This window comes from Alosa alosa, chromosome 21 (assembly GCF_017589495.1).
Source record: "Alosa alosa isolate M-15738 ecotype Scorff River chromosome 21, AALO_Geno_1.1, whole genome shotgun sequence".
Taxonomy (NCBI): domain Eukaryota; kingdom Metazoa; phylum Chordata; class Actinopteri; order Clupeiformes; family Clupeidae; genus Alosa; species Alosa alosa.
The window spans coordinates 19934807-19953006 of record NC_063209.1 but is presented as its reverse complement, the minus strand read 5'-3'; the positions used below and the strand labels follow the sequence as shown (position 1 = coordinate 19953006).

Here is an 18200-nt window from a genome sequence, read left to right as displayed (position 1 = left end):
TTGATTCTGGCCATTATAGGGAGCCAATGAAGAGTAACTGAGGAGTTACATGTGATTTAGGAGGTTTAATCAAATATTCAAATGGAAGTTGTGAATTAAGGTTTTATTAAGTTTTTTGTTCATGTACTAGATTGAGTTCATTCGGCTACACAAACAACTAATAAAACAAATGGACTAAAATGACAGCATGCCTTAACATTTCAGTGAACTATGAGAATCAACTTTTGATGTAAGAACCCAATGTCACCCCACAGAAGATGCAATGCAGTTCCAGAGTACACATGGCCAATCTGACAAAAGCAATTTGTCTGTACATGAACACTAAATCTTTGACCCAGTTTAGGGAAATAGAAGCATATTAAAGTTAGCAATTGTTAAGGTAACATTTGAAAAAGTATTAAATAATAACGGCACATAAAATCTGGCTTCTTTCAAATGAAGAAGACTGAGATTCTCCCAGACTAATTGTTAATACAGATTGTATCATCAAAGTTCACATTTTAATTTGGATAGGAAAAGCGATTTAAGACAACACCAGCACATACCAAACAAGAAAGCTGTTTCACAGGAAATTAAGTATAAAAATGGATTAGATTCATATAATCCAATGCTTTGACTCGACAGTACCCAGACACTAATCCCACCTCTGACAAAAGTACAATGTAATCTCACTCAAGAATCATGAACCTTAATAATTCCATCATAAATAAGTAATCTCAATTTAATCCAGCTCTGAAGAGGAAAAAAATATGAACCACAAATAAATACATCCTGAAGGTGACAGACCAAAAGCTGTTCCACCATGGGTGACAAAAAAAAAATCCTACAGTGCCCCACAGTACATATAGTAACCATAATCGTTGGGTGTACCCTACAGCGTAGTTTCCCCACAGTGCATGGTTAAAAAGGAAAGGTCAGTCATCCAGGTATTAAAATCCAGCTGTTGTGTCCAGTGCAGCAAAAGCTCAAAAGGGGGAAGCAGATGAAGAGCAAGATGGTTGACGGGAGCAGCTGTGACACCCTCCAAAACATTCATCTAGAGTCTGCTTAACGTCAGTCTCTTAGGTGGTACATCCCTTCCTCCCGCTGCAGGGGGCTGTGTTTGTATGAGTGGGAGTGTGTGTGTGTGTGTGAGTGAGTGAGTGGAGCGGGCGGGGGTAAGGGCGGGTGAGATGAGAGGTCAGGTTAGACGCCAGTAGGGGCCAGGCGGCTGATGAAGGCGATGCTGTTGAGGCACATCCGTCTGAAGAAGGCAGGGCAGGTGGGCTTCATGATGAAGTGCTCCAGAAGCATGCGCAGCTCCGTGAACAAGGTGCTGGGGATGGAGGAGGAGAGGAGTTAGGCATCAGTGAACAGGGGCACATGAAATCAGTCGCTAAATCTGACCGCAATTTACTTCGCAAATGACCTTCCTATTGTGTCTGATACAATTTCTACTATATGTTGTACTTACAGTGGTATTACATAGAATAAATAGATCTGCCTTGCGCAACAGCATAAAAGATAGCCAACTTGCCAAGCTGTTGCCAAATTCTTATATGACTGGGGTTTCCAACTCAGGCTTTTCAATATGTATTATTTTGCTCTGACTGCTCAGGCACAATAATACATGCCTTCCTAAATATGGTATTATATGGAATATATGCAGTATGGAAATCATGAGGCTAGCTAGCTTACAAGCCCATATGGCAAAAAACCTACACAGTGTTCTTTTAACTTTGCTAAAACATGGAGGTGTGGGGGACAACACCACTAATTAGGAATACCTACCGGCAGTATGGGTTCCGTCTGGAAGAATACCGGAGCGTGAGAAATCGGTAGTATATGAATGGCTGCAGAATGCTTCCCTGTCCACTGTAGAAAGAGAAGAATCAATCACTTGTGTACACTAATTGTGTACTTTGGGTAAAGCCTGCAAGTAACCTCCTATTGGGTGATAGACAGCCACTCAAAACATATTGAGCTTACTTATAGCTGCCAGCTTTTGAGAGGTTATAATGTAGAAGTGCAAACTATTCATTACACTCTTCATATAGCCAAGCTTGCCATACCTGAAAAGCATGAAGACCGTTGCGGGCATGAGGAAGATCTCATTGCAGGCAATGAACTTAAGAATGTTCTGCTGATTAGCAGTAAGCTTATTGAGGAAATTCCTCACAAACATGAGGCTGTTGGATCCCACTGCCTACAGAGTGCAAGATAGGAACATAGTGTAAGTGATTATTCATGAATTTATAACGTATTATTATTTATAGCTAATTTATAAGCAGTCTCATAATATGCCAGAAAAAGTTGAAGTAAAAGCTTACATTATTCAGATGGACTACCTGATAGGATTTTGACTAGACAACATTGTTTTGAGGGAAAGTGGAGATTCCAACTTTGACTTTAACTCCGATGGCAATAAAGAAGACTGTTGCCATTCTCTTATACCTACACCCACTGTATGTATGGCCCGTCGATTAGCATTTCATTAACGGGCAGGAGAGGTTTACCACAAGGCTGAGGAACTGGTACTCACATCAAGGACCTTTGTAGTGTAAGTAGTAGCATGGAGCAAGGAGAAGAGGAAGATGGGGAATATGCTCACTGTTGATAGGGGTTAAGGAATGTTCAAGTTTTCAAAACAAACCAGGGGACATCAGTGGGGTATACTACGAAGCAAGTTGAACATAGCCAGGCTATCTAGACATATCGAGGATTCAAAAAGCCTTAACTGGGGCTATAAGTTAGGTGATACTACGAACGCAGTTATGTGTATATTTGTCAAACTAGGCTTTCAGCTCAGATTTTGTGTGCGTTCTCGGTGTTCTGATGATGATGGCCAATCGTGAAACGTGGAGACGCACAAGACCGCCTATAATAAAAACGATTACTTCCGCATTTAAGGACGACAGCCTAATCTAGGGTGTTCATTTTTAGTGACTAGCTTTCAACACCAATAAATCCGTGGTAATGACATGTTTTATGGTATGAACGTTCATATTAATGGAATATTTGCACGCGCAACGGTGAATGCACCTGCGAGATCAAAAAAGTTTGGATAGGCGGAGCGTCGTCCCCTGTAACATACATGACAGAATCTTACATGTGATATAACTTTGTTTTTCCAAGATAATTGATTGGTCAGCAGCACGATTTGAGTTTTAACTTAGCACAAAACCTCCTCCCGACCAGGTTTGGTTGCCAGCATAAGATACCATGGTGATATAGCGACGTTAAAAGAGAGCGACTTTCGTGTGACAGCTAACCCAGGCTTTGAGCGCAACATACCTCGCTAACCCACTAATCGAGGTTCGTCGTACACCCCACAGTTCTAGAGCTCACATCGACTGCGTTTCCATGCACACCATATTCCGAATAAGGTCCATATTCTGGTTATGGCAATATTCAGAATAAGATGTTTCCTTGTGTAGAAGAATATTTCCATTTACATGTTAATCAGCAGATGCTGAATAAAACAGCCACTAGAAGTAGAAGTAGTATCGGTCATGACGTCTCAACGGTCTCTGTCTGAATTTCATTCATGACCGCAAAATAGGTGAATTTGGCCAGATTGCAGCTACTATTGTTTTTGCATTTTAGCCTTGCATTAGGACACTTTGAGGGGTTTTCCACGATTCTTCATCTGTCAGCAGTGCGTCCAAAACCTGTGTCTGAGTTTTATGATGCTTTCACCCAGCAATAAATTCCATCTTGACATTTAAACTTTCAGGTTTTAATACATAACTTGACCTCGACTTCACTCCAAAAGTGCAAACTTTTTGCTAAATTTTTCTGCAAAGTGTCAGGGCAACAACCAAAATTCCTTGCACAAACATGCACAAACGGAATGTAATATTCCAAAATTGGCATTTTCCAACCCATGTGTTTACATTCCACAATATTACGGTTAAGGAAATGCTTAACAAGTCGATTAATGAATGCAGCGCAAACAACAGTCAATGAACGCGAGACAAGAGTTGGCTACTCTCCTTTCACGTTCATTGACTGTGGTTTGCACTGCATTCGTTTATCAACTTGTTAAGCCTTTCCTTCGAGGCCGCACACGCACGCATGCACACCAGCAGCAATTACAATTGCTAATGGCACTCATTCGTTTCATCAATCAGCCCTGTACCCCCAATCTGGATTAGGTCTTTAAGGATACTGGTGATGGGGTAGGAGTTGACCAGGATGAGCGAATAGAGCAGGTAGTGGCAGCTGTCCTCCTGCAGGGCCTGGGCCAGGAAGGCTCGGCTCAGCTGGAAGCGAGGCAGTCTCTGGTGCAGCCGCAGGGCGCTGGTCAGCGCATTGGCCAACAGGGCACGCTGGTAGAAATTTGTGGCAGCGTACGGACTACAGGGGGAGATAGTAAAATGTGCATACATGTGGGAAACAGGAAAAGCAGTACTCAGAGGAAGAATCATCTCATATTCAGTATACAAAAAAAAGAAGGAAAAAGAACAGGAAGTAGAACTCAACAATAAAATTAAACAGTTAGAAGAAACCAATGCAAGCAACCCAACTGAAGAAACACAGGCAAAACTTAGGAAACATAAATTCAAACTCAATGAAATACTCAATAAACACACTCAATTTATGATTCACCGTCTAAGGCAGGAAAACTTCCACCATAGCAATAAATCAGGTAAATACTTAGCAAATCAAATCCAACGTAACAAAGAAAAATCAACAATCCCGGTCATAAAGAACTCAGCAGGGAAGCTAACCAGCTCACCTGAAGAAATAAATCATGTTTTTACCAGTTTTACAATAAACTATATTCTTCAGAAATAAACCCCAACCAGGAATTCATAGACTCTTTCCTAAACAGCATCAATTACCACAACTCAATGAGACCAAATAAAAAACCTAGAATCACCTATAACTCAACAAGAACTGTTTGATGCTCTGAAACAGATGCCCGATAATAAAGCACCAGGTCCGATGGCTTTCCTGCTGAGTTCTACAAACAATTTTGGACCATCTTAGCTCCACTTTTCATCAGAATGATTAATGAATCAAAACAGAAAGGACGTCTTCCAACTAGTTCCACCACAGCCTCAATTTCACTGCTCCTCAAGCCCAATAAGGACCCAACATTGCCATCCAGCTACCGACCAATTTCTCTCCTCAATGTGGACAATAAGATAATCGCAAAAATGCTAGCACACAGATTAGCAGAGGTCACCCCATCCATTATCCACCCAGACCAAACAGGCTTCATTAAAGGTAGAATTTCATCCACCAACACCCGCAGACTGTTAAATATAATGTATCACTCTACAAATTTTCAAGATAATACCATCATAGCAACTCTGGACGCAGAAAAAAAGCTTTTGATAGGGTGAACTGGAATTTCCTGTTTTCCACATTAGGGAGGTTTGGCTTCGGGAGTCGTTCATTAACTGGATTAAACTTCTATATACCTCTCCTTCAGCCACAGTAATCACCAATGGACTAACATCACAAAGTTTCACTCTTCACCGGGAACTAGACAGGGTGCCCACTCCCCCTCACTATTTACAATCTTCATTGAACCCCTAGCAGCTGCCATCCGTCAGAACCCCCTCATCAAAGGTGTCCAGACTCCATATATGCATCACAAAATCAGCCTTTATGCTGACGACATTCTTCTCTTTCTTCAAGACCCCACAACATCAGTAGAAGAAACCATCAAACTCATTGACACATTCTCTAAAATTTCTGAATACTCAATCAATTGGAATAAATCTGCAGTTCTCCCATTACATCCCAACAGCTGGGATGTGACAGCCAACTCTTCACCTATCCCACTCTGCACTAACTATATCACTTACTTAGGGATAAAAGTCTCCCCCAGGCTGTCAGACTTATTTAGCCTAAATTATTCCCTCTACTCACTTCAATAGATGATGACCTTCAACGCTGGAAGAACCTCCCCATTATCCATCATGGGCAGAATCTCAGTAATCAAAATGACAATACTGCCCAAAATAAACTATCTATTCTCTATGATTCCAACCCAGCCCACCACCCTCTGGTTTAAGTCTCTCGATTCATTAATCACTAAATTCTACTGGAAAGATAAGACCCCAAGGATCAAACTCGCCACTCTCCAAAACCAAAAGCAATGGGAGGACTAGAGGCCCCACACTTCCCAGCACTATGCCCTGGCCAACCAGCTCCACTTCATCCACAAATGGCTACACCCCACCCCCTCAGACAACACCTGGTTAGACCTAGAACAAACAATCTGTAAAGAAATTAAAATCTCAGATCTCCCTTTCTGCAGTCAGTCGGTCAAAAACATCCATCCTTCAAAGCCCCAACAATTTCAGCTACTCTGACAGCCTGGTGGAGATTCTACCACATCACTGATTCACCTATAGCACCATCAATTCGCACTCGATTTGAATAACCCAGATTTCACCGTCAATAAAAACACTTAACTTTCACACATGGATGGGAAAGGGCATCACTCACCTTCAACACATTCTTCAAGACAATAATCTGGCCTCATTTTCCTGTTTGGTCCAGAAGCACGGCATCGAGAGTAAACACTTCTTACAATACCTGCAAATTAAATCATCTATCCTAGGAAAAATTAACATCCAGACAGCTAACCTTGACATTCCCCACCAATCTCAGAGCTGCTTAATATTCCCTCTCCCAAAAAATACTCTCCCAAATTTACAAAATTATATCTTGTTCAGAAAAACAATTGGCCTGCCATATCACAAATGGGAATCAGACTTATCAATTACTCCCGGTGCCGACTTCTGGACCAAAATGTGCAAAAACATCTACCTCATGACAAAGAATAGTAATCTACAACTAATACAATACAAGGTTCTTCACAGATTCCACTACACTGCACATAAATTGGCAAAATGGGGTTTGGCTCGATCTTTGCACTCACTGCACACAAAATAACCCAGATACATACATTCATGCGGTTTGGCATTGCACTCCAATCAACCACTTCTGGGTGAGTGTCACAAAAAATCTCTCTTCCATCTTTGGCTGTCACATCCCAGCATCCCCTTCCTTATGCATACTTGGTGATACATCCACAGTCAATTTAAGCAACTCCGGCAATAAAACACTACTGGTAGCGCTGACTATCGCCAAGAAAACAATCCTCATGAACTGGAAATCTAGGAAAAAGCTCACATCACTCATTGGAAAAACTTGTTAACAGACTATATATCATTAGAAAACCTATCAACTACAAACTTAATCAATACTCAGGATACAACCTCTCCTTGGTACCCCTTTATCACCTACTTACAGTCCTGACCCTCTTTGCCTGAGTTCCATCTCCACACGCGATCATAACACACTTCATCAACAGATACACATATCATCGAACACTAGGCAGGGGGGTAGGGTAGCTGAACTATTATTATTATTATTATTAGTAGTAATATAAATAGCATCCCCTTCTTTCCCTCCCCTTTTATTTACATTCTCTGATAACTTTACTAATTTCACTCTTTCTCTGCCTCTCCCATCGTTATTCTGCCGGGGCCCCATTGGATGGCTTGGGAGACTCGGTCCTGGCGGGTCGCTGTGTGGTTTTGGCATTGGTTGGGTCCTGTGGGTTACCTATTGGCCCTGGGCCCCGGTGTGCACCCTCCTCATACAGCTCATGCACACGCCTTGTCCTGGAAGCACACAGCACGCTTTTACTCTCTTTAATCGCACTACATGTTAGGTGACATACATAAACAAAACTACAAAACAGGCTAGGGTAAGAGTGGAGTGCAGGTAGATGCCTCATCAGGTGTCTATCTGCATGCCTCACTTATTTTAATGCACACATTGTTGAGGCATACATCTTACACAGGGTAAGTGTGGTGTGCATGGGGAAATCCTGACAGATATTCACCATGCATGCCCACTTCTTTTAATGCTACATTCTAGATAGACCCCTCAACCTAGCCATTCACATACTGTACATATTTAGGTCAAGAGTGGCGTGTTGGGTGAAGGTCTGGGGGCGGTGTGGTTGGTCGTGGGTAGTGGGGGGATGTGTGCATATGCTGGGGGCCTGAGGCGATGGGTGGCACGCAGGTCCTCCCCTCTGTCAGCTCGTCGCAGTATAACTGCAGGGGCTGGGTGGAACTGTGGCCATTAATGGGTGCCCAGGTTGGCAATCAGTCAGGCAATCAACCAGGCAATCAGTTATTCCTATTATTATACTTATCATTAATAGAATAATTACAACTCCTCTCCTGAAACCCTCCCTCTCTCTATGTTCCAGCTTCTCTCCTCCTGGCCCAACAGCAAACCAGCCTTATACATATGCGCACACACACACACACACACACACACACACACACACATACATCCTCACATACTCACTACCCCTCACCCCCCATCCCCACCCCCATCCCAACACCACCTCATTCACACTCTTAGAGCTACCATCCGCACCCCCCATCCCCCTTCTTTTCATTCCGGTCATCAATTTCATCCCTGATAATCATATCTGTAATCATCCTGGGCTAAATCATCCTTAGCCTTTCTGTTATTAATGTTATGTTGTGTTATGTTTGTAGCCAAGTCAATGTGATGTCTTGTTAAGTTACAGTATGTGTTTATGTAATGTACGCCTGTTTGTCGTATGTAGTATTCATGTGCATGTCGTAGTGTTGCATTTTCTGTAATGTCAATGATGTTTGCAAATAAAAAAAAATTTTTTTACATGTCTTTTGTCCGAAAAAAAAAATAAAAAAAAAAAAAAAAAAAAAAAAAAAAAAAAAAAAAAAAAAAAAAAAATGTGCATACATACACATAGTATTGTAGTCTTTTGATATGTAAGGCACTGCACACATCATCAACTTGTTGGCAGTTGTTGTGCAATCAGCTGTATGTCAATAACAATGAACAGATATTAATAATTCCAAAAACATACAAATGGAAACATCAATACAGAACACAGGGCTCGACATTAAAGGTTGCCTGGTTGCCCTTGGCTACTACATTGTTACAAGTGGCAACCAAAACCTCATGCCTGGTTGCCAAGCTGGAAACCACTTTTAAAGGTTAACATTGAACCCTAAACAGCATGCCTGTATGAGTAAATAAGGTGAGCAGTGGTGAAAAAAGGCTGATAAAATCAAGCAGGTCCATTCACTCACCCCATGATAGGGAGAATAAACATGATAGAGCAGTACACTGTGAAGAGTCGAGACATCCACATTGCAGTTTCCAACTTGTTAGCCAACAGGAATTGCTGCAAAACACAGATGTATTCATTTATGTGTGAAGCTTATGTCAAAACAACCAGAAAGGGAGGAAGTTATAGGGAGGAATCAATCATTATTTGAACTTTAGCTTTATTACAACCAGTGTAAGAATTACAGACTTTATTGTGCAGCAGTCCACGTGAGAAGCAAAGTTATAGGGAAGTAATGTCAGTAACAATACATCAAGAGACAACACTCACAATGAGGCAGATAACGGGTCGGTTACTGTAATGCTTTATGATCACTGTGGCTAGTTGTAGTTCATAGCAACCACTTACCACTGGCCCTGCCTGAGGAGGGGGAGGAGGAGGAGGGGTTTGGTGCTCTGTGTCTGCCATCTTTCAAATCCGACGTTGACTCTGGTAAAAGTAGAAAACACGGTGCACTTTTGCAAATCTGTCTTGATCACTCCAGTGAAGAGAAACGTGAAAAGGCTTAGCCTAACTAGTACACCCCATGGAGTTCTGTACGGCCTATTACCAACCCTCCATACAGTTTTGGAGAACAAGAGTCAATCTACTTCAGATCTGTCTATGTACAGTAGACGAATAGTTATCCTCCGCTAACTGATAGATGGGTAACGCTAATTATCATCAGCATGAGCCTTGCATTAGGTGATAAAAGGGTGACTAGAAAGCTAACGTTAGTTAGCCAGTTGGCTGTCATAGTAACGTTAACGTTAGAATAAAAATGACAAGAGTAAGATCCCCAAATGCAAACTATCACAGAACATTTTCGAAAACCCTTCCTTAAAATAGTGCTTGTCTGGAACTTTCGAGTACTTCAGATGTGTTTCAAAAGGAACATTAAACATGTGTGTCGTTGAAAGTGTAATAAGCATAGTGGTAAACGGTATTGCTGGCTAACGTTAGCTAGTGGAAATGTTTAGCTTGTTCTGGCTAGCTTCTAATGTAAACTTCCAAGATAAAAAAAAAATAAAGACACAGAGTGCAAGAACACAGAGATGGGTAAGACTCTGTGCCTATCCTATGACAATTTCAGTTTTTCCAGAGAGTGGTTCTTATTGTCGTTAGATTATTCAGCTCTAATGTTAGCTACTGTTATCTAGAATGTTCTCCAAGTCAGCAAGCTAGCGGAAGAGAGCTAACGTGAGCAAGCATACTAGCTAGTCGCGATAGTTAGCCTTCTCGCTTGAAATGACCAGTGACAGAAAAAATACTTCGTGCTTTGACAACGGCAAAAAGAAATGGATTATGGCTCTTAAAATTACCTGCGATGACAGAAGATTCACTTGACACCAGAAATGTGTAACGGTAGTTCGATCAAACAAACAAATGGAGAGATTTCATTCAATGAAATGCTTGCTAGCAGGCTATGCTACACTGTGGACTCCACCAATGTGTGCCGCAACCAACCTGGTCCTGCCCTGGTTCCGTTCCCATGAGCACCACTCGTTCAGCTGACATTGGCTGTAAGATTATCGCGATATGTCATCACTCAGACTGCTGTTGGCTGCTTGGCCAGAGATGGCTTGGCCCATTTGTTTTGCTTTCAGCTGTAGCAAAAACAGAATTCTTTATTTAGAAGAGGTCCTGGGTAATATTTGTATGCACTTCATTTAGCGGAAAATATCTCAACTGTTATAGACTAATATGACCCCATTGAACAACGTGGGATGTGTGCCAAAATCTCTACCCGGGACGAAAGTCCTGAAAATGACCACAATAGGTGACACTTTATCACACTACAGGTGAATGGGACTTTTTACCCCTTTATAGATATCCTCATACATTTCTACCAGTTTAATCTTCATATTAAGATAAATACTTTTTGTATTACACTTTGTCTTAAAATATATGCAAATGAGGCAATAGGCCTATCTCATTAAATATGCATAGGCTACACACACACACACATACATACTCACACACACATACACACAGATATACACACTCACACACACACCTACACAGACATACAATCACACACATACACATATTCACACACACACACACTCACACACATGCACACACACACACACACACACACACACATACACATATTCACACACACAGACATACACACACACTCACATACACACTCACACACACACAAATATACACACTCACACATACACACACAAATACACAGATACACACTCACATACACAGATTAAACACACATACACATACATACATACACACACACACATACATATATATATATATATATATATATATATATATATATGTGTGTGTATGTGTGAGTGTGTATGTCTGTGTGTGTATCTGTGTGTGTGAGTGTGTATATCTGTGTGTGTGTGAGTGTGTTTGTGTCTGTGTGTTGTTGTGAGAGTTGTTGTATATGGTCTGTGTGTGTATATATATACACACATATACATATACATATATATATATATATATATATACATACACACACACACACACACACACACACACACACACACACACACACACACACACACACACACACACACACACACACACACACAATATGCACACTAACTCTCACACCCCATGCAGATACACACACACAGACCATATACACTAACTCTCACAACTACATGCAGACACACACGCATGCACAGACATACACATTCAGGGTTCTATTTCATCGAGCCGAAGCTCCTGGTAAATAAACAATGTTTACATATTTTTCATATTTATCATTACCAATGGTCTCAGTATTCATATCAGTTTGAAAAGTCCTGTCAGAATACCTTTATTTTAACAAAAAAGCAATTTGAGAAACCTTTAATTGAGTATACGCATATTATCCTACTTATCCATAAAACTCACTTTTTCATCTACTTTTCTACATTTAAAAAAAAAAACAATTATTGATTACTTCAAAGGGTTGCTATTAACACATGATTTGCATATTTGCATGTCTGGGAAATATTTGGGCTTAAATGTGTTACAGTTTTTCTCGATTGTTTTGATACCTGTGTCAACTCTGACATCACGTTCTCAAAACAATTACTGTAACACCCGTAATTGGCTGTTACTCTCTCAAAACAATTAAAACATGCAGCAAAAGCAAATCTTGCCCTCAAACACTACTTGTTGCCAATTCAAAAACACTCTTTAATCAATCATTACACACTTGACAACAAAATGCAAAATCTAGTTCTCAAAATGAGCATTTTTACTATGTCTGTTCCATTACTTTCTCATTTTTCTGGTATCAGAAAAAAACTGTGAAAAGACTAAATGTACTGAATAAAAAAATAATTTATTCATTCCTCCCAAGATGTAACTGTCATTGACATGTAAGACATACAGCAAATACCTAGGAAGATACTGTAAATTGCATTGAACTACAACTTTCATCGAAATAAACCTACAGTAAACACCTTTTGTACTGTTTTCTCCACCAAATAGGTACTTTGTCTAAATGTGCATTACATAGATCCATACTTGCAAATAGCAACACAGAACAGACATCTCTTATGTATAATGAATGATTGCTGATTGAAGAATTGTGCAAAGGAGTTTCACACAGGTGTATCAAAGATTCAGACTTATGCAAGGAATCTATACCACCTGTGAGGAAAAGATGTTTTCCTTTTGTTTAGCATGGGAAAGCCAATAGAGTTTTGCAAAAGGGTGTGAGAAATGTGTGAACCCAATGAAAATGTGTGATCACATTCGCAAGAGATGACTTCTGCTGTGCAAAGAAAGTAGTCATGAAGACCAAGTGGGTTCCAGTTTACTTAAGCAGGTAAAAGCAATCGAGAAAAACTGTAAGACTTAGGCAACACCAACTAAATGGCCACAAGATGGCGCCAAAAAGCAATAGTTTGTGAGCCACCACTGCACTCCGTTCTCGCAACGAGGAGAAGAGACTGGTAGGCCTAGTGTCCATGTCGAAATGTGTTTTTATCTGTTAGGATTTTATGACGAAAAACTCTTGCATTCATGTTCCTAAAATGTTTACCTGCCTCTAAGCAACAATTGGATAGCTGGTTTACTTTACTTTGGCCTATCCTCAATTGATCTCTCTTGTAGTGTTAGTCCACATGTTACAACAATAAGAATATCCCTAAATCAAATACAACTTAATATAAACCTTTCCATAAACTCGTATTAGGCTAGAAAACAATGTCTCAATGTCTCAGCTTTGGAGAAGACATGGATGATTTGACTGCAATCAACACTAGAGTGCGCACTTCCCTTGGAAATTGATTTTTTTTTTGTTGAAAGGAACAGTGGAGCGTAATTAATTTAGCCTACTTATGTATAATATTTGATCACAGCATATTTTGAAATCATCTGCTATACAGTGACGGTAAATGCATATTGTTTAAGTTGATCGACACGAAGGTCATAAAAGGATGGAACAGTTTCAACGTCGCTCGAAAATATAGCCAATGTAAGCGACGTAAAATCTAATTATTTCTTTGCAAAACCTAATTAGGCATTAAAAAAGGTTAGCGCCAGCGCCTGAAACCGTTTTTGTTTAATAATCCCATTACTGACTGCTCATCATGTATAAAATGGTGCAGAGGGACACAAAGTTTCCACTTCTAAAAGTGAATCTCCGAGAAATAGCCGAGGCAAAAACTCACTGGCAGGATAAGAGGGGATTTGAGGAGGGAAAAGTCACCAGTATCCGACTGTAAGTACGCAAAGCCTATGATGCAGCCTGTTTACATGGGTTACGCTTTTCTTCTCTTTAGCGCTTGATAAGGCACAGTGTCAAATTCTAGATGAAAAGAATGAAATGATCTTATCGGATATATTGCTGTAAATAAAACGACTACTAGAAATGTACATTGATGTAAGACGGTTAACATAGGCAACACTTATTTTTCAGGCAGTGGAATTGCTGTGCGTAATTTCTTTCTCCTAGGGAAATGCGCATTAACCCGTCGCCAAAACTTGAGCGCAGTGCATCGAAATTCTTTTAGAACTTAGCAAGCTATTTTAAAATTACAGCAGTGTTGTTTCTAGGACTCAGTCAGTGCTAAGAGTAGTCGCTCATTTAGCAATATGGACTTGAATAAAGTCGTTCTACAACCGGTAGCCTAGCCTGCCATGTTTTATGTTATACAGAGTTACTTCACAGTTTTCTGTACGTTTTTTATTTCTTAAAAGTAAACAATAAAATAAGAATATTCTTTTTAAAGGTTTTTTTATCCTCCACTTTCTTCACCCTTTACCCAGTCACTTAAAAACGCATCCATCAGCGTGCGCCATGCCGTTTTCTGGGGAATTTGCCCACCAAACAAAGAGGAACGACTGACATTCTAAAGTCAAAGAGTCTTTAAGTAGAAATCAAAGGCTATCTTCAATATGACTCCGGTTGTTATCGGAAAAGAGAACTTTCTTCTCGCAGCAGCTGTATCGTGGCCAGAATAAAGAATTTAAACAAACAGGGTGTGGAATGGGCCGAAACAAACGAAAATCGGGGACAAGCTAGAATGGTGCATCAAAAGGGGAGAAAGGGATACGGTGAATCGATTCCCTACAGAATTCCTTTCAGGCTGTTTGTCAAAGAAACACAGGCTAAACAACAAAAGTACAGGCTATAAAGAGCCTTTTGGGCTTTGCTCTGTTTAGACTCAAACAGCTCGCGAATAAATAAACTGCACGCTTCAGACCCGGGTTAAAACGGCTGATTAAGCGCCGACTTTAGTGCTAAAATAAGGCGAATATAATTATCTAACGGAGATTTATCAAGGGTAATAGGATAAAATATAAATAAAAAAAAATAAACTGCCTAACTGTATATAAGTTGTGTCAAAACGAAAAACTTGTTTTTTTTGTGTTTTTTTTTTTTTTTTATCAACATGCGCACTCAAATACGAAAAGTAGCCTAATAGCCTACAAGCAAACATTGCTTTAGTCTTTTAAGTCGTAGGCTGCTGGTGTCAATGCATCAGTTCGCTCTTAAAAGTCACCACAAATCGCCTAGGCGTTCCTTACATGAATGTTTGACAGGGGCTTTTGTCATTGATAGCAACATCGCAAAAGGCAATTGAGATATTGGTTTTAATGAACCGTATTCAGCAAAGTCTCTTTGCCATTGCACATCATTAAGAAAATGTAACTTTCTCTATCTTTCAACTGTAAATATTTTATTTGAGCCAATGTATTATTAGTAGCCTATTATTATTATTAGTAGGCCTGAAATGATAGTAACAATACTACTACTACTACTACTACTACTACTACTGCTACTACTACTACTACTACTACTACTAATAATAATAATAATAATAACAATAATAATAATAATAATAATAATAATAAAGGCCTTGATTATAACTCAACCATGCAGTTTCTGTAAGGGCTAAAATCAGAATCAATTTGCATTTCCACTGGGCTTACGGTAAATCAAGACAATTGCAATATAATTAAGCCAAATTAAGCAAATAAGGACATTAATTATTGACCATCGAAGCCCAAAAGGAAAATGCCGTTTCAAAAAAGACATCAGAAGTGTCCCGCAGAGAGGTTAATGTCAAGATCACACTAGTATCATTATTGCTTTATCAAACATAATCACAAAACGGATTAATCAAACACAAGTGGCTTGAGAGCGCACATCGTTGGAGTTTAATGGATGGTTTTGCAATTGGGTGATATTATTTCCCGTCTTTTTCTGAAAACAAATTGAACATTTATTGCATATATATTAAAAATTATACTCTCATCGCGCAAAGATGATGTCTCTGTTATTGAGGCGCTCCAAAGGTGAGGTCTCAGCGGATCAATTCCTCTGTCTTGTTACTCCCGCCGGAGAATGTTTTCAAATGCTTTAGAACCACGAAATTGATTCAGAAAAGAATTCATAACCCGCGATATGAGAGACATTTTGTATCCCACTCGTTTTTGCCCATGCGTGCTGTGGAAGTTTGCAGGCCTGCATAGTGTTCTGCTGTGACCTAGCCTAGTACCAGGCTCTGTTCTTGTTTGGCATGAAGGCAACGCCATAGCCTTATGGCTTGCTTCATAAACACAACCATTAAGAAGTCACAAAGCTTTTATTGTGAATTTGATCTGAAAATAGAGCAGACTCCGGGCGGCCGGGCACAGAGGACTGGCCTTTGTCTCCTCATGCAGAGATGAATGACCAGTGTCACGCAGATGATTAGTTTGCACTATTAAATTGTCAAAAAGGAAGGATTTCCCTAATAATGCGTTTCTATAAGGAATTATGGAATTGTGTGTGTGGTTGGACTGGCTTTGGCTCGGGAGCTAACAAAGGTTAGTAATGGCTGTTGGGAAATTGCTGAGAATATGGTGAAGGTCAAACGAAGTTCTCAGACACTGTTTAGGACACAGTCAGTGATTAAATGGATTCATTTTTTTCTGCGCATTTCAAGTTGACGACGGATAAATTACATATACATTCTGATACAAATAAATAAGCATCTATCTGTCAAATCAGTTATTTGCTAATTTTGTCATTGCATATGATGTTGCACGACTTCTGAAAACCTTATATTTAGGCCTATCCTATTTTAGGTTAAAAATCGTTCTTTATTTATCTTAGATCGGTTGGATCTTGTTGGGTAGGTTGTATGGCCAGTAAAACCTACCATACAAAATAACCACTGCATATGTGGCCCGAAGGGATCCCCTTGCAGATCGCACAAACAGTGGTAACTTTTTGTGTTAAATGTTAACAACTTGGACCTATCCTTTCTGTCGCCAACAACAAATCAGTGTTGACTCGAACACTCGGTCCCTTTGTGTCCATTGTGCTGCTGCCCTCACTTGAAGATTTATGTATTTTTGATATTAAATTCCCTCTGTCATCAAGACTGCTCTCTTGTTGACTTTTCTTGACCCGCCGACCCGTTCACCAAACTTTCCCATATTTAACGCGGGACGTTGCCCCCACTCTTTGGCTGGCCTGGCTTTTGCGATTCGCTGGGCATTGTTGGCATGTGCTGTTTGCTCTGTTCTTGAACTTCAGTGCGCCTCACAGGCGAAGCAGCCGTGTCCCCATCCTGTACTTTGAACTCTGGATCTTCCTTCAAATAAATGCCTTGTCCCTTCAAGTCTCCCCCTGGCTTCCCAGCTTGCTAATTAGCTAAACAAACGCTTATACTAATGATTCCCTGGCCGGGCGGGCCGCGGCAGGTTTTGTTCGACTGAGCTGCCGCTGGCGAGGACTTTGCTTGTCCTGCTGGAAACTTGGCCTCTCTGACCTAAGCTATCTGGGAGTTGTAAGATCGGGTGGACAGCGCTGTCCGGAGTCCATCCCCCACCAGGCCAAAGGCCAGCATCGAGACGCCTCGGAATGCCACCTCCAGCTGCTTAGGTTGACATCCGCGACAAAGGCCCAGTGCGCCATGAGGCCAAATGTTTGTCCATACACTCACTTTTTGGCATGTGTTAAATACTGTTTATGTCACAAATCTTAAAAATACGACGAACCATTGCAGCTACGGTTCCGTGGATCACAACATCATGCACCAAGGAAGTTTGTTGCCTCCTTGGCGCTCAGACTTGTGCCTGAGCAATGCCCGTGAGAGAGCTCCGAGGAGGTCTCGACAGAAATGGATACTAATTGCTGGGACTGTACACTGCTGCTCTCCAAAGAGCCCCGGGCCATCGAAGGACCTGCTTGTCAGCGACTAATTGACAAGGGCTTGTCTGTTTTTGGAGCAGCTGGTCCTAAGCACTGGCGCACAAACGCAATCTTGACACGGCCCCTCTTCGCCCGGGGGACTTTGTGGGAAAACGCAGTTAAAATAGAGGAAGATTTATTAAAACTCCCTTTGGGTGAGGCGACATTAAGTAAGATATTTCCGATAGTGGCCCTCCCCCTCTCTCGTTATTAATAATGGATTGCTTTAATTTGGGACAATTTAGCAGGTGACATTTCTTTCGACATTATGGAGCACATAAGACTTAACAAGCTGCGGGCTGTTAGTCCATCAAAACAAATCGGAAGCGAGTTTTCTGCATTAGGGCTGCATCGGTGGATTTCATGATGTTTAGACATTATTAGCAATTCAGGGTAACTCCGTTGAGACACTGG

The 18200-nt window shown here is 40.7% G+C and overlaps 1 protein-coding gene across 1 annotated transcript; it reads right to left on the bottom strand.

The window, feature by feature from the left end:
- Positions 1-88: 88 nt before the first annotated feature.
- Positions 89-10627, bottom strand: tmem33 (transmembrane protein 33). Its single transcript, XM_048232317.1, has 8 exons — positions 10450-10627; positions 9497-9577; positions 9111-9205; positions 4151-4338; positions 2522-2589; positions 2052-2185; positions 1771-1854; positions 89-1315 (listed from the first exon to the last, which is right to left on the bottom strand). The coding sequence occupies exons 2-8, from the start codon at positions 9554-9556 to the stop codon at positions 1186-1188; spliced, it is 759 nt and encodes a 252-aa protein (XP_048088274.1). The 5' UTR covers positions 9557-9577; positions 10450-10627; the 3' UTR covers positions 89-1185.
- Positions 10628-18200: the final 7573 nt, after the last annotated feature.

Bases quoted from the DNA above. Each gene is read 5' to 3' on its own strand.
- tmem33 (XM_048232317.1), bottom strand. From the start codon at position 9,556: ATGGCAGACACAGAGCACCAAACCCCTCCTCCTCCTCCCCCTCCTCAG. The intron at 4,339-9,110 runs GTGAGTGAATGG...CTCCCCCTGTAG, and splicing joins TTTATTCTCCCTATCATGGG to TCCGTACGCTGCCACAAATT. The intron at 2,590-4,150 runs GTATCCTTAAAG...CCCTATCAACAG, and splicing joins CAACTCCTACCCCATCACCA to TGAGCATATTCCCCATCTTC.